Raw genomic sequence first — 25,241 nt, 5'->3', positions numbered from 1 at the left:
AAAATGTCAACCAGGGTTTTTAACCAGACAGTTGCTCATTAAGCATTTCTGTAAATTTGAAAAAAAAATTCACTGACATCATAGGCTTCCATTACTGACACTCGTGTTAGCAAATGTATTTCTCTGAAATTAAATTAAATTAAATTTTACCTACTACTTTTTTTTTTGAGTGTTGTAGATTCAGAATGGTGAAATTACCGTATTGTTTCTACTTTGTCCATTGCAAAGTAGCACTACTAGGAGAACAGGATTGAGAAATGGGTTAATCACGAGGAAGTTAATGCCTGTTGTTCCTTGCAGAAGCCCTGAATCAGGGGGAGACTGTGGATCTGGATGCCCTCATGGCTGATCTTTGTTCCATAGAGCAGGAGCTCAGCAGCATTGGGTCACAATCAGCAAACAGTGCTGCAATGAAGCGTCTAGCCACAGAAACAAAAGTAGCTCAGAAACCACCTGCTGGTCGACTTTCCTCTAAACACAGCAGTATAAAAGGATCGTCCTCTTCATCTGGTAGGGTAACTAAGCCTTCAAATGCCAACTTTTCCTTGGAGGACATTACTGCCCAGTTAGAGAAGGCTTCTTTGAGCATGGATGAAGCAGCCCAGCAATCTGTAATGGAAGATGCTAAACCTGTAGTTACTGCTCAGCACAGAAGGACAGCATCAGCTGGCACAGTGAGTGATGCTGAAGTGCGCTCTATCAGTAACTCATCTCGTTCCAGCATAACCTCTGCAGCATCCAGCATGGACTCCTTGGATATTGATAAAATGACAAGACCTCAGGAACTGGATTTGACACAGCAAGGGCAACCCATTACTGAGGTAGAGTATCATTATTTCAATATAGATTTTATTTAAGCTTTCTTTAAACTTTGTTTTACGTATCTTTCCTACTCTAATGGTGCTCATGACCATGCATATTCAATGTGGTATGGGGTGAGTGAGGGTTAGCTTTTTCTTAGGTATATTGATGTTGGTTCTCTTGCTTTCTTTTGAAAAAGATTCCTTTCAAGCAAGGGAAAGGCTTTTTTTTCAGGGTCTTCCCAGCACCCTATCTATTTACATCTTAACATTTTCTGTATTTTAAACATTTAAATGTTACTAGGTTAAATGTTCAGGAATTCCAGTAGTTATCTGGAGATGCACTTATAACTATTTTAAACCAGAGTTTTTGAAAAGTATTTGAGGGGAGATTAGTGGTAGCATGATAGATTTGTTCATCTACTTCATGAAGAGCCTTTTCATTCTCTTTGTTAATAATGTTAATATATTTAAAACTAGTCAGATTGGCATACCCTTTAAGATGACATTGTCCAAAGATGTAACCTTTGTGTTACTACTCCATTCCAAAAAAATGGGGGAAAACATATAGTATGCTATGAATTATTTTGGTTTTTATATAGAAAGAGAAAAAACATGCATAATTCAGATAATTCATTATAGACTTTACAGCATAACACAATATAGTACATTGAAAATTACATGATAAATTCAAATGTTCAATAGTAAGAGATTATTCAGCATATGTACTTGAAGTTCTTGCTGGTTTTATATATGGGTTATTTTTCTTCGGGCCTGAATTCTCCCTCAGTCTTCATAAAGTATTCCAGTTTGACATCCTCTTTATCTCATGACAAATCATTCTGCTGCTAGCTCCAAGGCAAAACAATTTTTTAGAATAAACAAGAAAAAGAAGATACAGTATATACATGGCAATTTACTGAGTGCCTTTGAAATTTCATATTTATATCCCATTGTGCCTTTTAAGAATTTTTCTTTCAGCGATCTTAAATGCTGTATCATTTGCAGAAATAGAAATGATGATTGGATAGCCAAACTAGAGAGAGCTATACTTATACCGACATGATACAGTTGCTCCCCTGAAGCAATCCATAAAGAAGAAAATCCATCAACTACTCTCTAAACCTGCAAATTGCAAATGTTCTTTTGATATTTTTGGTGTCATAATGAGCATTTTGCATCTGTATGATGAGAGAATATTGCATGAGCACCAACAATGAAATTCTTCAGAAAATTCCAAATTAAGTTGAGATGCAAATTTGGAACAACTGGAGGTATACACAGGGATATGAAAGAATGTCCTAGTGAATCAGAGGGCTTCCTGTAAGAGAGGATTACTCATGATGCTTTGACATTAGAAACTACTACAGATAACCTGATTGCCATTCAGAAGTTTCCTGTACTGATTCACACACTTTTTAGTTTCCAGTCTATTCAAAAGAGATAACAGGAACAAATGGGGCTTATTTTATAGATAATTAACCCAGTTTGAATGCTATACTATATTTCACTCCAGCTGAAGCAAAAAGAATGATTCTTCCAACTATAAATATGAGGCAGAAATAAGTTTATCTATTGTTAAGGCTGAAGATCATGAACTTCTCAGGGCCATGTTTGTGCTTAATACACCTCTACCTCGATATAACACTGTCCTCGGGAGCCAAAAAATCTTAGAGTTATAGGTGAAACTGCGTTATATCAAACTTGCTTTGATCCACTGGAGTGCGCAGACCCCCCCAGCACTGCTTTACCGCATTATATCCGAATTCGTGTTATATCGGGTCGCATTCTATTGAAGTAGAGGTGTATTTACATAAAATGAATAGCTCATATTGATTTTATTTATATAATTGATACTCCCATCAGTGTCCTCTTAACTGGAGATATGGCTGTATGGGTTAAACAAAAAAAAATCAAGATGTCTTTCTTGTAGCCCAAGCTGTAGTTGTCACTTCTAACTGTTTGAAAACCAATTGAGGCAGACCTGGGAGTTGTAGCCAGTCTTCTACTATCATTTATTTGGTGTATTACTGTTCTTGCATTTAGTTTGCTCTATATTTCTTTAGAGTGGTTTGGTTTAGGTTAGTTTTGGACCTTTGGAGAGGGATAGAAACCTAATACCATCCTGAGTAAAGGTGAAACTTTGGGAAGACGTTTCCCTATCCATGGAAGTTATAGTGAGTGCACTTATCATTGCCTGTTCTCTCCTGGCTGTGTTGTACCTGAGTGAAGCTTCAGAAGTGTATATGTGCAGAGTTTGAGGTCAGCTTTTTCAGTGAAACAGGCACCTATAAGGTACTGAATCTATGAGCCTATCATTAAAAATAAACCAAGAAAACCCTGTCAGTCTGACTCATGAAATAGTTAATTTATTAATCCAATAAATATTTTTTGTAGTCTGATGTTTCGGACCTTCAAATAATGTTTTAAACATACTGAATTTTTATGTTCATCTTCATTGAAGACTTTTTCCTTTTTTTTCCCAAAACACTTTAAAAATTCATTAACTTAATACATGGCATTGCTTTGTGCACAGTAAGTTATCCCATGATTGGCCACAAAAGCACTGAAATAGGAGGTTAAAAATGTGTAAACTGTTCTGTTCCTTCCTGTGTGTGTTTCTGCATATGTAGCTCTGTGTAAATAGCACCTGTTACGGAAATTGAATTTTTTTTGGTAGATGCGCATAGTATAGGAAAAACTTAGATCCAAGATTTGTATGTTAACTTTTTTAGTGCAATGTATTTTCTGCAGCTGATTCATCAGTTTGAGACTCTTGTCTCAGTCTATCTTACCTTGCAAATGATATCCTGAAGCATCAGTCAGGTTGCTTGAAAAGTTTTGGCAAAGAAGACATAATCCTGCATTCTGTCTTTCCTGGATTTTCTAGTTCTTGGTATGGAGTGAGTAATAAGCAGTCTATTGCTCCTTGATGACCTTTTTTTTTATATTAAGAAAAAAGGGGTTAATCACAATAAATCGAAAGGTAGATAGAAGAGGAGGTGGGGAGGAAGTTGCTTTTTTGTGTGCATAAATGCATGTGACAGATTACTCTAATCCATGATTACTGGGTTGGTTTGTACTGCTTTCACAACTCTGAACCATTGATTGCAAGGCTGAGAAACCTGAAAGCTGTCGTAGATGTGAGTATGAGTTGGCCTTGTAAACCATTCCCCTTTTTAACATGAGGAGACTGATGGCTTCTCATAAGAATGTGTCTATTGTTTCTCTGCCCAGATAAGTTGATAAGAATGCTCTCTTTGAGGAAGGTAACAAGGGTCTGTTAGTCATTTGATATGAGTGTGTGAGCCAAATCCTATTTCCTTTCTTTGGGGTAGTAGTAACTACGTCCAATCTGTTTAATGAGAATGCTTTGTTTTACTGCACTTTTTGTCTGTTTTATTTCACTACCCTGAGGAAGTGCCTGACTCCTCTGTTAGAGAGCTTGCCTTATTTCTGAAAAATCATTAACTATTTAGAACTAAATTCTTTAGCTCAGGGAACTTCTCCTGATTTGTTGAGAGAGAAAAAACAGATGCGGTTCTCCATTCATCCACTCACACATGTTCCTATGCATGATACCTAAGCACCCCAAAAATAAACTCCACAGTAGCCTGTGCTTGATTAAATCCATCCTCACAGCTGAAAAAGAAAGGCAGGATTCCCCCCAAAAAAGAAGTGTGCAGTGCTCCTGCAAAACTTTTCATTTGGTGGCTCACTATCCGGTGAAGGTTGGGAGAGTTCCCGGCGCTTTCCAAAAGAACTGCCTCTGTCCTTCCAAAAGGCGTATGTCCTGTGTGGTTTAACATTTATCTTCATGACTCGGACCATCTTAGCTTCTCTTAATGAAGTGATTACTCTGGCTATATTTCTGGACACGGCGGAATCGAGCTTGTACCATTACAGTGTGGGTTGTTAGAAGACCTCAGATGATGAACCCTTAGAGGGTTCATCAAATTTCAGTGCCTTTTTGGCTAGTCATGAGAATCCTACACTACTTCTCTCCCATCTGGCCCTGTTACACATCCAAGCAAAACTTTGGAACTTCTTCTGTTACAAACCAGGTGGGGACAGTTTTCTGGAGAAAAGAAAGAAACAAACCCCCAAATCCTGTCCTTCTGTCCAGTTGCACTTGAGGGAAAAGGCTGGAGCACACAGCTTTCAGAGATTCTTTGATAGAAAGGACAGTTTTAGACAACCACTACTGTACTGCCTGTCCTAACTAGTTGAACTAAGGGAAAGGTATCTGCTGTAGGATTTGGAAAAGGTTTCTCTCCTGGTATCTGCACAAAAGTTATTTCCTGTTCCCTTACTTAAATTAAAGATTTTCTTCAAAGACCCTGCTGCCTAAATCTCTCTCTGCTGGGGCTGTATTCTAAGCTCTTGCCTATAGTGAAAATGATGAATCATTGAGATAATTGAGTGGATCTGGAAGCAAAATTTTTGCCCTTAATATTCTCCGTGGACAAAGTCCCTAAGTGGGCCCTCCTTACCAAATCCTTGGTTAGGCAAGTTGTCCTTAACGTAGAACCTTGAGTCTGGTCTTTTACTCTGACTTGTCTCTCTTTTGACCTTCTATGTCTCTAAGGCTGCCAACATTTGAAATCTTTTTTTCTTTGCTACAGTAGTTTCTATAAGAAGGGTCAATGGCTTGGCAGCTCTGTCCTTTTGACATCCTTTCCTTGTCTTGTTCAGCAGCAGAGTGGTTTTAAGGAATTGTCTTTTTTCCCCTTCCCCAGGTTTTATTGGAATAATGAGAGGAGAATGACAACACCCGGGTAACACTAAATGAAAACACCCATTGTTTTTATAGATGTATACAAGGTTGATCTGAAATTCTGTCTGGAAAGGAATTAGAGTGTTCAGTTATTCACTTTAGAGGCCTAGGGAAAGGGAAGGCCTCTAAAGGTACCTTGACTTGGGAGTAATGGGAAATTCTGTTTGCCCAGGTTGTAACCACTTCTTGGGTAGAGAGAAGGGAAGCCTTGGTAAAACGTTTGCAATGAAGCAGTTTGGTTTTCTGTAAATTATTTCACAAATCATTACTTGGTTAATACTTGCAGCTCAGATGATATTGCAGTTTGATGGGTACTTCTCCCTTTTACTTACATAATGAGTAACTGACCCAAAAGATTTAGCCTGAACTTTCTGAGATGCAAAACCTTAATTTACAGGTAACGCTTATAATTTAATAATAGTATTAATAAAGAGAAGGAAAGTAGATCATGATTTGACTAATTCTGTCCCCCTAGAGAATTTCTTGCCCTGAGCTCTTTATAGGGCAGCGGTAGAGGGAAGGCGATAATGGGGGTGGGGTGCGGGGTGGAGCAGAACATCAGTCATGCCCACCCAGCTAGTTTTTGTATCTGACGTTTGGTGAAAAGATCCATTCATGGGCGGTCATTGTTAGGGTACTGGGTATACTCAAGGGGTTGCAGATAATTTTGAAGTCTGCCATTTGGTTTCTGGCACAGTACTGCATTTTTTCCTAATGTGATAGTTCTTAAAATCTGTAACTCAGTTTGTGAGACAGCAGGAGACTCTGGCTTCCATACCATGATAACACATCACTTAGCAATAAGTAGTTCCAGTTAACTGAATTTGATTTTGTACTTGTTCATATTTAAAGAAGGGCTGTCAATTAATCGCAGTTGACTCGTGTGGTTAACTAAAAAAATTAATCGTGATTAGTCACACTGTTAAACAATAGAATACCCATTGAAATTTATTAAATACTTGTGGATGTTTTTCTACATTTTCAAATATATTGATTCAATTACAACACAGAATACAAAGTGTACAGTGCTCACTTTTTATTATTTATTACAAATATTTGCACTGTAAAAATGATGAAAATACTAGGGGTGTCAATCAGTTAACTCGTATGATTAACAAAAAAAATTCATCACTATTAATCGCAGTTTTAATCACACTGTCAAACAATAGAATACCAATTGAAATGTATTAAATATTGTGGATGTTTTTCTACATATCCATATATATATATTGTATCCTGTGTTGTAATTGAAATAAAAAAGTATACAAAACCAAAATGATGTAAAACTTCAGGGTCTACAAGTCAGCTCAGTCCTTCAGCCAATCCCTAAGACAAACAAGTTTGTTTTCATTTACAGGAGATAATGCTGCCCTCTTCTTGGAATCATAGAAGATTAGGGTTGGAAGAGACCTCACGAGGTCATCTAGTCCAACCCCCTGCTCAAAGTAGGACCAACCCCAACTAAATCATCCCAGCCAGGGCTTTGTCAAGCCGGGCCTTAAAAACCTCTAAGGATGGAGATTCCACCACCTCCCTAGATAACCCATTCCAGTGCTTCACTGCCCTCGTAGTGCAATAGTTTTTCCTAATATCCAACCTAGACCTCCACTGCCGCTTGAGACCATTGCTTCTTGTTCTGTCATCTGCCACCACTGAGAACAGCCTAGCTCCATCCTCTTTGGAATCCACCTTCAGGTAGTTGAAGACTGCTATCAAATCCCCCCTGACTCCTCTTTTCTGCAGACTAAATAAGCCCAGTTCCCTCAGCCTCTCCTCATAAGTCATGTGCCCCAGCTCCCTAATAATTTTTGTTGACCTCCGCTGGACTCTCTCCAGTTTGTACACATCCTTTCCCTAGTGGGGAGCCCAAAACTGGACACAGTACTTCAGGTTTGGCCTCACCAGTCCCTCAATCTGCTGGCAAAGTTCTTTCTTTGTAGTTGGCATTGCAAGGTATTTACATGCCAGATATGATAAACATTTGTTTGCCCCTTTGTGCTTTGGCCACCATTCCAGAGGACATGCTTCCATGATGATGACGCTTGTTTAAAAAAAAAAAAGTGTTAATTACATCTGTGACTGAACTCCTTGCGGGAGAATTGTATGTCCCCTGCTCTGCTTTACCTGCATTCTGCGATATATTTCATGTTATAGCACATGTGGTTCATTTTAAGAACACTTTCACTGCAGATTTGACAAAATGCAAAGAAGGTACCAATGTGAGGATTCTAAAGATAGCTACAGAACTCGACACAAGTTTTAAGAATCTGAAGTGCCTTCCAAAATCTGATCGGTACAGAGCATGCAGAAACTACAGAACCCGAACCACCAAAAAAGAAAATCAACCTTCTGCTGGTGGCATCTGACTCATGATGATGAAAATGAACAGGCATCGGTCTGCACTGCTTTGGATTGTTATCAAGCAAAACCCATCATCAGTATGGATGCATGTCCTCTGGAATGGTGGTTGAAGCCTGAAGGGACATATGAATCTTTAGTCCCTCTGGCACATAAATATCTTGTGATGCCGGCTACAACAGTGCCATGCAAACGCCTTTTCTCACTTTCAGGTGACATTGTAAACCAGAAGCAGGCAGCATTATCTTCTGCAAATGTAAACAAACTTGTTTGTTTGACTGGCTGAACAAGAAGTAGGACTGAGTGGACTTGAAGGTGCTAAAGTTTTACATTTTTATTTTTGAATGCAGGGGTTTTTGTACATAATTCTACATTTGTAAGCTCAACTTTCATGATAAAGAGATTGCACTACAGTACTTACAGTAGGTGAATTGAAAAATACTATTTCTTTTGTTTTTTACAGTGCAAATATTTGTAATCAAAAATATAAAGTGAGCACTGTACAATTTGTATTCTATGTTGTAATGGAAATCAATATATTTGAAAATGTAGAAAACATCCAGAATATGTAAATGGTTTTCTATTATTGCTTAACAGCGTGATTAATCATTTTAATAGTGCGACAACCCTAATTTAAACTTATCTACAAGGTGTAAGATGTAGAAATCAGGACAGAGAAGGAATCTCTGTATATGTATTTGAAAATAATTATAGGCGTTGCACCAGAATTCACTCAGCATAGTTAGTACATCTTTGATGGAAAGATAATGGAGCTTTGGAGGCACATTTCAAAACTTAAATCAGACTATGAGGTGTTAAATTTAACGGCCCAAAAAAAACAGATTCAGTGTAAAACTACACTGTAAGATAATTATAATGTTAATTAAATAAACATAAGAAAGGAAATTCTAAGTTTGACTCCCTCAGCAACTGTATCTTAGTTCTTTTGTGGGTTTGTATGACGGCCATCATTTAATTAACACCTGTAGTATCTGACACTGTATAACAAAAGCTTCCCAGTCCTTAGACTAGTATACAGGTGTGAGATCTCACATATCTCTGTGTTAACTTACTAAATGTTTATATGGTGACCACTAGCATATTGTATATTAATATATTTAACTATATTCATATATAAAAAGATAAAAATTGACTGTGGACCATCTACAATAAGCAATTCTCTCTTCCAAAATAGACCTGGATCATTGAATTTCATTATATTTTAGCGTTTTCTTGTAAAATATGTGCTCTAGTCAAACAGGAATTAATTCAGAGAAGTTGTATGGCTTGCGTTGTGCCGGAGGTCAAACTGAATGATTGCATTGGTCCCTTCTGGCGTTATAATCCATGAATCTATTAATTTATTCTTGTGATGACTTAAAACAAGTTTGGCCTATTTCATCTCTAGGTTGAGCACTCTTTAACATGGGGAGTATTGGCTTTTGTATATGTATTTGGGAGCCTATGTTCTGTTCCTTATGTTCTATGAATTGTGTGCGGTTAGCACATATCAAGGTTATAAGCAGCTATGTGTAGTCGTGACTTGCACCAATCAGGGACTGGGACTTTAACTTTGAGGTTTCAAATTAAACCTGTTCTTTGCCAGTTATTTTAAGGCATTCCAACTGTTGGCCACATGCCACGAAGGCTGTGGTTTCTTCCAATGACCCTTTCTTTAGTCTGTAAAATTTAGCAAATTGAAAGAATTAATAAATATGAGACTTAACCATGGTTGTTAACACAGCTCCTTCTCCTGTCCCTTCCCCACTTTTTTTGGAACATTTCATCACAAATGATATTTCTGACTTCCAAAAAAAAAACAAAAACCAAGTTCAACAGTAAAGGAAAATTCTGTGAATCCTTCATCCTGAAACGCTATCTGGTTTTCAGCTATTTTGGCAGCACAAATATCAGCAGTCCAGTTATTAAAATGTTCCTGAAATACAAATCAAAACTTGCCAAATCTTATGGAGTTATTCAAAATATCTTAAAGATAAACTTATCAGTTTGTAATTTTTAGGAACTTGTTTGTTTATGCATTGCAATGTTCATCTGCGTTAGCTACTCCCATAAGTGGTTTGCGTATAAGACCAGTACGGCATATGATGTACTATAACTACAAGGTAGTCTGTAACAGAAGTCTTTTTTGGAGAATATTGGTTGTTTTTATTGAGGGTTGTTTTTTTTTAAAAAAGGGAAGTGAGATGAACTGTGGGGAAGGATTTGAAGAACTTTGGAATGGAAGATCATAGAAAACTAAAACTCCAATCTGTTTGAAAATCAATTTTATTTGTTTAGGTAGTTCATTGCAAACATTTGTGAAAATAGTATCAACCTCGGTGCACAGTGCTGGAAGCCTTCATGCACTTTCTCACTTCCAGCCATTTAATGAATAGTTTTGGTAGTTAAATTGCTGAAATATCTTGACATTTCAGTTAATATAGTTTTCTTGGTTAATATATAACCTACGTGTTAAGTTATTTAAAATCAACATGTTATTTTTATTGCTTTTCCATGCCTGCAGCTATGACACTTTGTGGTATGTCTTCAGATCACACAAGCTAGGAAAGCTTAGACTGGGTCAGTGTTTAGACTGAAGACCTATTTGATGTGGGGAACGGCTCTTGGCCATTCAGTAGGTAACATTCGTCCCTCTGAGACAGTACTGAACCAATTCCCTAATCATAGTTTTAGGATGTACTGTGCTAATGGAGTTTTTCCATCATTCTAGTTAAATTAAAAAATAATGTGTCATCTGTCACAACTGGCTGGTTAAATTGACCGTAATGAAGGAATTTGATATTTGATTTATAGATTAAAAATTTTAAAATGTATGGTGTTGCTACTACAGCCATATTTTAATTTCATTCAGTTTTAGGGCTAAATGTTGTCTCCCCGATCCCTCTTTGATTTTAAAGTAATGTGTTTTGTAGGCAAACATAGTAGACTGTTTCCTTTCCACTTTAACTTACTTTTCTTAAAGCTATAAAAAGCAAACACAAGGAGCAGTAGAGGAGAGAGAGAGAGAGAGAGAGAGAGAGAGAAAAAAACATTAATTCTTAAAAGTACTGGCTAAGTACTGCACTGTTTACCAGAAACTTAGGTGGGTTGAAAGCAGAACATGAACTCATTCCACTAAAACAGAAGAGAAAACTGTGTATGATAGGAAAAAATCCTAAAATTTTCCACTATGACCAGTTATCTGAATCTATTTCTTAAGAAGCCTTACCAACAGCCTCTTGCAGGTGACTCTCATTGGTATGAAGATGTCTGTCTACCCAGATACTTATATAACCCTCAGCACTGTACTGTCTTAGCACGTGCCAAAATTTAAATAGGACTGTGCTCACTCTCTCTCTCTTTCTCTGTCTCCCTTCCATGTTTTTTTGGAGACTTCAAATACGCGAGAAGTTCCAGTGCCCAACTGTGTATTCTTCTAAGAAGAGGCTTAGCTCAAGACTTCAACCTTCTTTGAGCTGGTCAAATGATGGGCTTTCTCCTGATCTATGGAAGAAGTATAGACACTTGCCAGTAGCAGTCAGCTGAACTAGAACCTCCTTGAACTGTTTGGATCCAAGCGTGCATGTGCTTTTTCTGATTAGAGATGCTGATGACAATAGACTAATCAGTGTTTATTGTTGATACCACAGCTGTCCCCTGTAAAATGATCTTTCTAAGCCTTTTAACACTTTACTCCTTCACATGTCCCCATGAGAGAAATCAGTTTCCCTTTCCCCTTCCTCAGATGTCCATTAATGAAGATGACAGGTTTGGAATAGTGCACTCCAGTAGGAAAATATAAATAGCTCTTTCCACCTCCACCCCCGGCCCATTCCCACACACATTCAATAGGTACAGATGCATAATATATACTGTACCATTAATATGGACAAACTAAGGGCATATGTACAGGGTGGAGTAATGTGCACTCTGGGATGTGCTTTTTGTTGCGCATTAATTGATACTGTTTCAAACAGCACTACATTAAAGAGCACTAGAAAACTTTTAGTGCCCACCAGGAAGGTCTAAATGGACCAAGTAATGTGCAACATGTTAGTGGACTTAGAAATCACACCCTCATAGTGTGCATTACCTCACTGTGTAGACAAGCTATAAGAAAATAATTGAACAGGAATTCAGAAATCAATAGAACCCTGTTTAAAAACCTCTAGATGAATAACCTCACAAGAAAATCTGCACAACTCATACTTAAGAGGAGGCAGATTTCTGCCAAGGAACTGGATCGGAACTGAGAGAGAGAAAAATGGGATTGTGAAAAATGGGAGTGTTATGCTGTGATGTTGTTAAAAAGTTTTCTGTCAAAAGCACCAACTCCCAGTGAAAATCTCTCTACAGCTGTGATGAATTAGTATGGGAGCTTGTAAATAATATATGATCACAGAATATTTTTCTGTTTTGTAAACCAGTTTCTTGTCCTCCTGATACTGAAATAATTAATTAAATGTTTAAAAAGTACAGGGATTCATAGTGGAGAAGAGAGGGGACTAGAGATACATCTGTGTAAAATTATCAAGATTACTTGTTTGGCCATACTTGGCCAAAAAACACATTTGGAACAGCTGACCAAAATTAGGAACATAGTGGAATTGTAAAATGTGAAAGGAATTTCTGTAGTTTTCTTTAATAAATCAAATACTGTTACAACTTCCAGAAATGCAAACGGGGGCGTTTTGTGGGTTATAGAGGAGCTCGACGCTGTGGAGTGAGACATACTGAAGGGACAGTTGACAATTGGAGGCTCATTTATTCTTGTGTTGCTGCTGTGTCATTCTTGCACGTGATATTGGTTAATTTTTACCGAGTTGGATAAGGATTGCATGTGCCTGGTTATGAATAAAACAAAAACAGCCTTCCATTTTAGTTTAACATATTGTTAGGTTTAGATTTGTAGTTAAGGAAGAAAATGTGCTGTAAGTGGCATTGTTTTCTGTGTTTGGGGTTAGGATATTTGTGGGGAGGTAGGACAAAAGGTGCAAAGGGTGCAAACCCATAGCTATTTACTAATGTATATTATCTGGGGTCTGGTTTCTTCTTAATCAGTTTGTGTAGCTGAAAAATGTGTACTAACATACACCTCGACATAACGCTGTCCTTGGGAGCCAAAAAATCTTACCGCGTTATAGTTGAAACTGCGTTATATGGAACTTGCTTTGATCCACCGGAGTGCGTCCCCCCTCCCCTCGTGCACTGCTTTACCGTGTTATATCCGAATCCGTGTTATATCGGGTCGCATTATATTGAGGTAGAAGTGTATATTACATGAAAATAAACAAATATACTCATCAGAAATTGCTTACTATTTTCTTTCCTAGTAGTCTAGAATGTAATACACAAACAAATTGTGTATTTTTTGTAGGTGGAAGGGGAAAATAAGCATCTATTCTTATCCTTAAAAATTGATAGTTGTTGCGCAACAGGGTGGGAGCAGGGACGTTGCATGTTTCTTGATATGTTTATTTTCACTTCTCTTTCTTTTACTGGTTCACATCACTGCTCATTCCCGCTCTTCCTGCATGATAATAAATGGTGCCTTTTCCTCTTCTTCCTTTTTCTTTCATTTTCCCACTTCTCCTCCCCCATTCCTTCATTTTCACAGCATAATGTTTCTGTGGGACATCCCATCAAGCAGTCCAAGCGTCACATTGACTTCACAGAAGAGGAGGCTGAGCTGACTCCTGTAAGTTATGACGTGTCTGTGTCTCCCCTTTTTGTGCGCCTGTGGCCCCTTGTAATTAGAAACCACATCAGTGGTTTGAGCCTTATACATTAACACCTCAGCAATGGAGACTGTAGCGAAGCCTATATCATAACCTGTAACATTTTGCAGACTTCCTTACAGTTGATCCTTACCTATCCTCTATCAATTAATTCCCAAATGTACTAGTTTGAGTAAGCTATTTACACTCTAGTTAAAACTGTGTATTAAGCCTGATTGCTGCTAGCAAAGCTTCAGCCATTCCAAGGGAAGGGTGCAATATGAGATTTCTCCACTAGATGCGTGCTAGGATTTATAACGATACCTCGCTCTTATACAGTGCTTTCCATCCGTAGATCTCAAAGAGCTTTGCAAAGGAGGTCAGTGGCATTATTCTGGTTTTACAGATGGGGATGCTAAGGCATATGAAGGTCACCCAGCAGGCTAGTGGCAGAACCAGGACTAAAGTCTTCTCAGCATTTATTTATAACAATAGAGTAAAAGTATAAAAACTCAGTTTGGTAGGCAAGTGTGTCTACAGAATTTAATGTATTTAAACTTCTTTACATTTTTTTAGTCTCTTTCAAATTAGACATATTTTTTCCTTCAAAAGTACTATGTCATTTTGAATCTTAAAAACAAGCGTCTGAAGAACAGGAAATATTATTACAATTTGAAATTACAGTACAGTGACCTTTACTCGAAAATTTAAGAGTGCCAAAATGTGGGTTTTTCTTATCAGATGTCACTGTTTCTGGTCCCATCCCCTTTTCCTAATTTTTGTCTCCGAGAATAGATATGATTTAAAAATGGAATTGCAAAACAGCTTTCTAGTTCTTCCAGTGAATCTATAAAACATAAATTGCACAACAATGCCCTCAGCTGGCTAAATTAGGCAAATCATTTAGTATTCATAATATATTTTAATAGGGCTTGATAAGCCAAGAGAATCTTGTGAAAATAGAATATTATTTAGATTCGATACGTAGGTTTTCTGCTTCAGTCATAAAAATAAAGTTTAAAAAAAAAATCCAAAACCTGATTAGTCATGTTAGTCTTTGGAAAAACGTCTGGTGAAAAACCATTTATTCATAACCCAGTGATTTACATGGATGTTTTTCAGGATTCTTCCTTTTGCTAAAGTCATTATAGAAGGTAAATTAGACAAGAGCACAGCAAATGTAGATATCCTAGTAATAGATGAATTTCTATATAAAAGGAATGAATCAGTCAACTGGATAATGACATACAGTACTCTAGCTTTAGTAAAATTATCCACATGTATAGAACAATTACTCTGTGAATGAAAATATACAGAAAAACTTATATGGGTTTTCTCCTTGCCATGCTAAGTAGGAACTTTTCTGTGTTAGTCATTTGGTTTTTTGTTGTTGTTCTTGATGGTCATTCTTTCTTACATCTGTATATTGACGTAGTCCTTATTTTTTAAACATCTGATTAAAGGCTTTACTCTTACTATTTATTCATGCAAAATTTGTGGTTAGGTTTTTTTTGTCTACAATATTTGTGATCTTTGTCATTGATAAATATCTTTTGCTCTGATGTGCTGTTGTTTTCCATTTGTCTAAGTAACGGACCAAGTGCAAACTGTGCAGTAAGATTACAGAATGGTTGGGCAGAGTGTAGCCCTAAACATCTTTTATGATTTTTTTATAGTTGAAAAAATTGCTTTGTAAATTTCAATAGCCTTATGTTGTCATTGCAGTATATTTCTGTAGATTTGAATGCAGTAGCACTGACTGTGTTTTAAAGGGAAAAGTTTAGTGGGGACCTCATCTATTTACAATGTAGATGACTTCATAAGAAATGTAGCAAGATGTTCTGCTGTTCCTGAGATACACACATTTTCCGTGTACTGGGGTGAATCATTCTATAAAGAGAGTCTTAAGAAGATGTTGTCTATGAAACTTCAAACAGGCTTTAGATATAGATTAAATCTACTTTGTAACAGAAAGCTAAGAATAGCAAGTTAAAGAGTAAGTTCTTAAGAAATATCAGAAGATTTTGGGGGGGAAGAATTGTGAAATTTGCATCAAACTGTTATAATTATTGTCTATAGGAGTGTAAAGAACATGTAAACTTATCTGCTTACAGTAGTACGGTATTTTAATATTTGGATAATGTAAAGTCTATAAATCTTTCAAATAATTCTTAATTAGATATATCAGATGTACTTTAGGATCATAATTTAACATAAGTTTTCGTAGGTATATTCCACCTATTTCTGAATGGAGAGATTGCTCCATATTGTATCCTTCAAGTCTCTAACTTCAAAGGAGCAACCTCCTTAGATAAAGAACTGATATGAAATAAGCAACTCATTTGCATTGCAGCCCTAGTTAACTTCCGGGTTTTCATGTCTAATAATAGTGTATATGTAGGCTTGGATGGATTAGTTTTTTGTCGATTAGTTAAGTGTCAATTTCCCTGTATACATACAAACCAATGCAGTATTTCCATTGATCATCAAAATTTACTTTTGGGCAAAGTAAGAAAAATGTTGCTTGACAATTCTAGTGTTTGATTTAAGGATATTTACTTTTTTGACAGGTGATGTTGACAATTTTGTGATTTAACAGTTATAAAGCTATAACTTTTTGAATCTCAATGCCTACTGACATGAAATAATTGTGTGACCTTCCATACCATTCATTGCCCAATTTTTCCAGTGCTTTCCTGCAATTCTGAAAATTTAAATAGATAAAAATTGGTATAAAAAGCTTAAAAGCCATCATTTTGCACAGCTGTGAAAATTTAAATAGATAAAAATAGAAAAAATGCTTAAATAAATATCAGTATCCGTTGAAATTATTAATTCTGCCAATCTTAAGTGTATGGCATGTTGTATAGTAACTCTGAGCATCATATATTTGCAAGCTGCAGTATTTTAAATGCATATTTTAAAAGTAGTTTTTTCCCTAAAGAATTCAGTTTGTAAATAAACAGGCTGACGTACAAGTTTTTGTCTATATATGTATAAATTTGTTACCCATGATGCATGTGTTAGACATTTGACTGGGAAGAAGTAATCCGTTCCATTAATGTATGAAACACTTTAGTGTTTGCTGGAATTTCATAGTGTCTTTTTTTTAACTTTGAAGTCTGTTCTCCTCTTGAGCCCTACCAACCTCAGGAATTAAAAACAGTCCATTGAGCTTATTAAAAAGGAAACTGCCATTCTTTGTGAAAGGAGAGGGAAACTGTTTGTTTTTTGGATATTTGAAAGATTTTCTGCTGCAGTTCAATACACTTCAACACAGTACTTTCCCAGTGATCATCATCATGCTATGTGCGAGTCCTCTGAGTCCATCAGTTTTATCATGTCTAACAAAGACTTCCTTACAATTTTGTCTTATGTTTATTTTTGGGAAAGCTAAAACTCTTACTAGAATCTTCAGAAGTCTTAGATGATTCATAAATATCTCTTTGAGACAGATGGGAGTGTTTTGTTTTTTGTTGTTTATAAATTGAGATTAATATAAATATTTGCAGTCTCAGAGCTGTTCTTTGTTTATAGCAGAGAAAAAATATGAAGCAGACCAACTCCATTCCTTTCTTTCAAATAAGTTAAGACTATCAAATTGTAACTGAGTATTTTGCTACCATGGAAGGAGAAATTGTCAATACCAGTACACAGGCAAAAGATTTGTGGTGCAGCTATTAATGTCGCTTGACACGTACATTAGTTTTAATTACATTCTTACAAGAAAACACTGAGTAAAATGGTACATATGACCTTTTATCTTATTTAGCTGATAAGTACATGTAAACAGTAGGGTGGAAGTGTTTTGTATAGAAGTTTATATTCTAAATGCTTGAAAACATGCTTGGTTATTCTGCACTGTAGTTATAAATGTTTACAGTATTTGTGAATAGGAGCAAATAGAGTTGTAGCATTGAAATCTCTTCCTAGAATAGCATAAAAATCCAGTGTTTTTGTGGCGGGCTCTTTGAAAATATTATAAAATGCTATATCCAACAGCTGGTCCATGAACCCCTCCTGATATGTAGGCCTGAAGATATAGATGTGTCCCTTTCTTTCAAGGAAGGAAGGAATGCAGGAAATCTTTTGAAGTCCTAAAAGTAATTTGGAACAAAGTACATATGCCATGTTTTTATGAACATCAAGGCAAGCTGTTTTTTATTGAATGAACTATATGTGAAAAGTATTTGACATTTTAAAAATATTTATTGAAATTAAAAGGAATTTAATGTCCATTTTCTCCAAACTTAGCTCTTGTAATATGTTATGTACTGATGACATAAAACCTGTGGTGATTCGTGGAATGTGTTTTGTTAACACATTTGCATGCTTAAATCTTATTTTTTAATGCTTGTGTTTGAGATTAAAGTTTAATTTTGGTAGAGTTATTAGAGGTATCCCCTATTTCTGTATTTATTTGATTTTCAGTTCTTTGGATTAGATTTGCAGTTCAGGAATTTTTATGCATGTGATAGCTTGCAGTGTTTTTCATTTTTGTAATTTTAAGGGTTGTTGTGAAAGATATGGATTAGGTTTTTATAAATCTTTTATCAGATGAGAATATTTGGTCAGAGAATCTTGGTTTTGATTTGAATCATTTTTGATATAGTGTTCATTTTATGGTATCTAAGTGCAACTTGTAAAGTTACAACTTGCAAAAATTGAAATATCATTATTAACAAAAAAATTAATGCAGCTTGAATTGCCTGTTCAGATACATTATTTTTATATATATATTCATTTTGTACATTTTCTGTTTGTAATTTCACTCATTTGTTTTCTTCTCACCATATGTTTCCCTTTGCATCTATCCCTGGCCTTTTAAAATAAATTTTAAAAAAGGAAAGTATTTAAAAATTGTTTGACAATTTATTCTTTATTGTGCAAAACCACTCAAACATAGTGAGTTGCTTTTGTGTGTGTTGTAAACATGGCCCCTGAAAAAAGAATACTTCTGATAAGATGATCAGCTACAAGCATATATAATGCTGACTTGTAAAATCAGTCTCCTTTCCTTCATTCTACGCTAAATGTTTCTGCCTTTTCTGTGATGGCCAAAACAAGCTACATTGGACCGCTTACACTAATTGTGGTGAGACCACACTTGGATACCTTTTGTGAAGAAATCCTGCAGTGAGATCCTTGCAGAAAGCTGTCTCAGCCCTCATCTAGCTCCCATAACAGGACTCTCACTAAGGGCTTGGCTACACTCGAAACTCCAAAGCACTCCCGCGGCAGCGCTTTGAAGTGCGAGTGTGGTCGCGGTGCCAGCGCTGGGAGAGAGCTCTCCCAGCGCTGCAGGTACTCCACCTCCCCGAGGGGATTAGCTTACAGCGCTGGGGCACTGTTTACACTGGCACTTTACAGCGCTGTAACTTGCTGCGCTCAGGGGGGGTGTTTTTTCACACCCCTGAGTGAGAATGTTGCAGCGCTGTAAAGCGCCAGTGTAGCCAAGGCCTAAGCAGCTCTTTGGATTCTACCACACTGGACCCCTGTACTCTTAATCTTCTTGAGTCTGAGCATAGTCCAAGCACTGCCTCAGGCACTGGGTCTTTAGGCATACGCTCAGGATACAGATCCTTTATCTAGCACCCCTTCGGAGACCCTGCAGTCCAACTGCCCAGTCCCTGAAACTGTTGCAGGCTCTTCCAGACTCTTCAATAGCTTAAGCATACCCCTTACCGAGAACGCCAACCGTGTGTGCACTCAGGTTTTCAGTTCACCTCTTCAAGGACAGTGGATAGTTGAAGCAAATAGACTTTGCAACAGGGTTCCAAAAGCAATCATTCATTAGTTTAGACAGCACAAAACACAAATCCAGAAAAAACAATAAAACCCCTATATGCCACTCCCAGCCTCTTTTCCTCACTGCTCTTGAGTGTTCTTTGAGATTTGGTCAGAGTCTTCTAAGGTATCCAGGATCCTTCCTCTCTCCTGCATATGGCTTCCAAATCATGGAATCTGTATGACCTCTGTGTTATGACCCTGTCTCTTATAACTTTCAGTTCCCTTCCTCAGGTGACTTCCGGATCAACCTTGTCAGGTGTTGTAGGTCCTCCACCAGATGATCCAATGCTTAGTTACCAGCCAGCTTGGTAGAACCAGTCTTTTTGGTTTGTCCACCTCTTTAGCATATCTTTTGTATTACCCGGGTGGATTTTTTCACATGCCAGTGTATCTCGATAATCCCTTCACCCACCCAGGTATGTCTACTTAATGCACATTAGTGCATTGATCACCCATTCCTCACTCCCAGTGGGTGTCTCTGAAAAGAAGTTAACCCGTTGAGGTCAGGTAACAAGCAGCACAAGACTGAACAAGTAAACTGAGTCACACATTTTATAAAAATAATGCAGTAATCTCCCACATTGTTACAGAAGCTAATACACCTGCTTATACCTTTACAGTATGCAGTAGTTGACATAAGAGTTTGCTGAATCTCTAAAACTGCTTCACTGAATGGAAGCAGAAAACGTTGAGTATTTGAATATTTGCAGATATCCAATGTTATGAAGTTTTGTTTAGTGCATACAGCAGGATGAAGTTCTTCAAGAACTTTCCCACTCTTTCCATTGCATGTAGGATTTAATAGCTTCATTTTATACAAGACCTTGGGAAAGGGAGGTTGAGAAAATTCAGTCCAAGTAAAGACAATATCAGATGTCTTTAAAGAAAAAATGGTGTTTCAAAATGTTTACCTATAAATAAATCAAGTAGAGGGATTCTAGCCATGTGTACGCAGTGTGTACAATTTTTGGCTTGAATGAATACTTTGTGAAAAGCTGGGCTAGAAATACCTGACCATTTTACCTATTTAGCAAACTCTGCGGACGCTCTGCTTGACTTGGTCTTGATTACATGTACGTGAATAAGTCCTGTTATGCCTGGTGTGTACTGACTTGAAAACATGAATTCTTTGAGTATTCTGGATATAGCTGTGGAAATGGCATAACTAAACCAGAATGAATGTCTTCTAATGCAGTGTTTTAGCTCCCTTACTCCCCTTCTAGAAAGACCCTTTTCTCCTAACCGTGCTCTGGTCTTCATTGTAATGGGAGGATGAATGTTGCAGGGAGATAGGGGGTTGTCTTTAAATTATCCATTTTTCTTAATCGTCTCAGACTGTTTCAAGCCTTTTTAATTTCTGGTGTTCAATTGTATGCTACCTGATTGCAGTATTACAGACATTACCCTTAAGGGAAAGAAATGTACTTTTTTTATTAGACTAACAGTGGGAAATGTCTTTTAGTTATGGGAAACTGATTGTCCGTCTATGCTAGGAGTCAATGAATCAACTATCACAGCAGGGGAAAAAAATTAATGGAACACAGAATTTTATTGGCCACCTGGCAAATACTAAATATTGCTACATTAAGAAATACTATATTGTGGCTGGGGTCTTACTATTTTGTCTAAATATAATATTTAGACTCTAAAAGCAGTCAGGCAGAATTTACTGCCACTGGCTGCCTTCTACTTATTCTAACCGATTAAGTTAAAGTTGGGTGGGCAAAGGACAGAAATATCGGATAATCCAGACATATTGGCCAAATGTATTAAAGATTTGGAAATATGAAAGTTACCATGAAAAGTTTTTGCTCACCCCTTTTGGAGTAGCAAGTTTTAATGCAAGTTTTATTTTTATCTGTATGTCATAACTCTTACCTGAGTTTCTGAATTTTATGTCAATGGTATTTCTAGATGTAAATTGTGCCTAGGAAAAATACGTTCATTTAGGATTATACTTAAAAGGATAATGTGCGTCAAGGGTTTGTAGGTCAAAATACTGACCTGCATTTTTGTAACATAGAATCATGGAATTTAGAGAGGGAAAATTGGATAATGAGTCATCTGGTCCATCCCTGGGGGCCAACACAGAATTGTTGCTATAGTAAATTTTTATTGCTTTATATCCAGTTCGTCTTGAAATGTCTCAAGCAATGAGGTTTCCATTACTGCTTCTGGAAGGTTATTCCATAACTTAACAAATATCAATCTCAAAACTTTTCTGATGGTTGAATTAAATGGTTTTCTGTATTACATAGATTTTAAGTGGTTTAAAACTGCAGACTAAGTTTGCAGAGTGTATTTCTATCCCATAAAATGGAACAAAAGTAATCTTGTAAATAATCCTTTTTACTTATTCCCTTGTGCCTAATACTCCATTGGTCCACCCTAAATTATTATTCTCTCTCTGTGATATTTATTCATTTCAAGTATTTGAAAAATGTTATATTCGCACACAGTTGTTGCTTTTCCAAGCTCCTTTGCTTAGCAAGGAGAATGCTCCCTGAGCAAATTTGCACTTCCCTGTACCAGCACTGATTTTTAAGGTATATAGGATACATCCATTTTTCTGTATAGAACAGAATTCCCCTTCTCTGTGAAAGATACTACTGTAATTATGCTGGATGATACCTGCTATGATTGCTAATAGAATAATTGTGCTGCTAGGGCTCAGTCTTGCAAGATTTTGAGCTTCCTCAACTCTCGCTGAAATTAATAGTTATAACTAGCAAAAGACTGTTCTTTTTTCTTATAAGAATGTCTGTCTGGCAATCCTACCCCAAATTAATCAGTAATGGAGGCGAGAAACCCCTTAAGCCATACACCCTGGCTACAATTTCCCACAGCTCAACCATTGTGCTCCAGACCAAGCTCCTGTTACTGCAGGCCTCGTGTTATATTTTCAGCTAAACAATAAATACATAGAACTCCAGCAGTACCCTTTCCTGCTAAACTTTCTTTTCTTGATTCTGTGTGGTCTGAAGCATTTGGGCTTCTTTTTGCCTTACTGTGAGCAGGTGTTCCTGATCTCCACCCCAATACACACACAGACAGCAGGCAAGATGGCCAGTGTGGGGAAGAAGGGTAGTGAAGAGGTGTCTCCTGAAAGGTGGTATTAACAACCTTGTGTCAAAAGTTCCTTCCAAGAAACAGCGCTACCTCATTGGGAGAGAGTGAGGTCCCAACTCCCACCCGTCTTCTGTCCAAGAAGGCTAAGGATAAACAGCCCTAGAAAAAAGCCGAAGTAGCATATTCTCTAGCCATGAGGCTGCATCGCAAAAGAGAGGGCGAGCTGGAATCCATTAAATCCAACAAGGACATTAGTGAGGAGCTTATTCAAACAGAATTCTTTGATCCTATGTTAAGAAATGTTAGACACCTTTGAGCTCCATCCTGACCCAGCCAAGCTGAATAGGAAGTATTTCCCCCTTTATTCACGAAACAATTTGGTCAAGTCTCTTGATAAGGCAGTGTGATACATTCCGTTCTTGCTGAGCAGAAGTTCCTGGGACGCCCAGGAAACTTTGCAGGCAAGTCTTTATTTACATTTTACAACATTCTTATAGTTAAGCTTTGCTTCTTCTGCAAGTAGTGTCCTTATGGGTGCTCCCCTGTAGTTGTGCTTGCATCCCTGCGCTGCTAATTGGAGAACTTTGGTAGCAGTGTCCATTAGGCCCACACATGTGCGGTCTCTCCTTATGTTGCGCCACGAGGCTAGTCTGCGCATGCGGGCTAGTCCCCCCTCAGTTCCTTCTCAACCGCCCTGGCTAGAGACGGAACTGATCCCAGTCCATTAGGACCATTACTTTTGATTTGTATTTCTGTAGTTAGCTAGCCTCCTAGTTCTTAGTTGTAGTTCTAGCTGTAGTGTTTTCTCTTATTCCCTCCCCCCCTTTTTACAAAAGAGACTTTTTTCTGCTTTTTTCCCCTTGTTGTGGACCCTTCCCTCAATGTGGTATGCCCCACTCACCAGGCTTCAAGAAGTGCCTCTCTTGCAGAGAGGCAATCTTTGTTGCAGACAAGCACTCCCAGTGCATTCGCTGCCTCGGGAAAGGCCACATTTAACAAAAGTGTGATCTTTGCCAGGAAATCAGACCCCGGTCTCATAAGGATAGAGAACTCGGACAGAAAATTATTTTCATGCAGGCGGCTTTTCCACCCTCTCTGTACCCACGCCACAAGTCACCTGGAAGATGTGAGTCTTCCCCAGAGCCTTCAAGATAAAAAGGCTGTGGGTCAAAGAAACAAATTGCTGAGACCTTTCACAAATCATCAAAAAAGAGCAGAAAATCCCAACAGTGAGACCCGAGAGAGCCACAGTGACACTGAGGACAAGGACAGGAGTAAGCACTCCTCTAAAAAAGGTATTACCAGTATGCAATTTTACATAGGTACCATCATCAACACCTCATTTGGCACCAGAGCATCCAGTATGGACAAGATCTTCATCCTCCATGGTACTGCCAGCAGCAGCGAGTCAGTCGGCACTGCTGGAATTCAGACACTCTAGGGACCTTCACGTATCAGACATACTGGAGTCTCCTCTTCTCAGTGCTGGGACTTCTGCACCAAGTCTTTGAACAGCATGAGAGTCTTTCCTGCTGCTCTGTCATGCTCCTCCCAGTCTCTAGTGAAGGCTCGGATAGCGAACCTGAGGAGGCAGAATCACAGTTTTCCTCCCAGGCTCCTTACAGTGCTTAGTATCAACAGAGTCCTCGAATCACCACCACCATCTTGGTACAGCCACCCATGGGCGCCACCACCACCCCAGTGGCCATACTGGGACCCCTGGGCTGCATATCGACACTGTGCCTCTCAAACTTCTTACCACTGAGCATTGCTCATAGGGTGGGGTGCACATCTAAATGGCCTTGCAACAAAAGACAAATAGTCACCCATGGAGATATCCCTTCACATCAACCGCCTCGAGCTAAAGGCGGTCAGGAACGCCGGCACCCACTTTCTGCTACTGATCAAAGTATCATACATGAGAGTCCTAACAGACAATCGACAAGGGGGAGCCAGGTCACCCTCCCTTTCCGTGGAGGCAATGAGACTATGGAAGTAGTGTATCTCCCACTGTTACACTGTCAGCAGCCTACCTCCAGGCACACAAAACTCAATAGTGGATAATCTCAGTTGCAAATTCCCACACAATCATGAGTGGGAGCTCGACGCAGTAGAACTTCACAAACTATTCAGGGGGCACCTACCACAGACTTGTTCACCCTTACCTGAGCAAGAAATGTCCACGCTACTGCTCCCTGGACAAAGCTCTCCTCCTCCTGAGACGGAGACCTTTACATCTTTCCTCCTTTTCCCTTACTATCAAAGGTCTTGCTGAAAATAAAAAGATGGAGCACACATCATTCTGATCACTCCTACTTGGGTGAGACAGACCTAGTACCTTTATCTGTCACAGCTTGTGATATGCCCACCAATCCCTCTCCCTGTCTCTCCGTACCTCCTCTCCCAGTTCAGAGGACAATACCCTACATGCCAGCTTGGGGGTTCTCTGCCTCATGGAATGTCTCCTTCTTGGTTCGAACACCTAGAAAGCTCCTGTTCGAAGGAGTCATAGGAGGTATTATTATGCAGCAGAAAGTCCTTGACATGATGTACCTAGCTGCAAAAATGGTGCAGGTTTCAAATTTGGTGTACTTCCCAACAAATCTCCCTGACATCCATGACTCTTCCACATATCTGAGCCCTTTTTTGGCTAGTATCAGAGGGGTAGCCATGTTAGTCTGGATCTGTAAAAAAGCAACAAAGAGTCCTGTGGCACCTTAAAGACTAACA

At 38.1% G+C, this 25,241-nt stretch overlaps 1 protein-coding gene across 5 annotated transcripts in view; it reads left to right on the top strand.

Annotated features, from left to right (window-relative positions):
- Positions 1-25,241, top strand: part of RAPH1 (Ras association (RalGDS/AF-6) and pleckstrin homology domains 1) — a 178,310-nt gene that overhangs the window by 91,274 nt on the left and 61,795 nt on the right. For 4 of the 5 annotated variants that reach the window (XM_045032878.1, XM_045032876.1, XM_045032875.1 and 1 more), the window contains exons 4-5: positions 301-821; positions 13,553-13,633. In XM_045032878.1, the coding sequence (XP_044888813.1) occupies positions 301-821; positions 13,553-13,633 (602 nt within the window). The remainder of the gene's footprint in view (positions 1-300; positions 822-13,552; positions 13,634-25,241) is intronic. The other variant, XM_045032877.1, reaches the window with a different exon arrangement.

Source organism: Mauremys mutica, chromosome 10, assembly GCF_020497125.1.
Source record: "Mauremys mutica isolate MM-2020 ecotype Southern chromosome 10, ASM2049712v1, whole genome shotgun sequence".
Classification (NCBI taxonomy): domain Eukaryota; kingdom Metazoa; phylum Chordata; order Testudines; family Geoemydidae; genus Mauremys; species Mauremys mutica.
The sequence above is the reverse complement of the archived record's forward strand: the minus strand, read 5'-3'. Positions and strand labels throughout refer to the sequence as shown.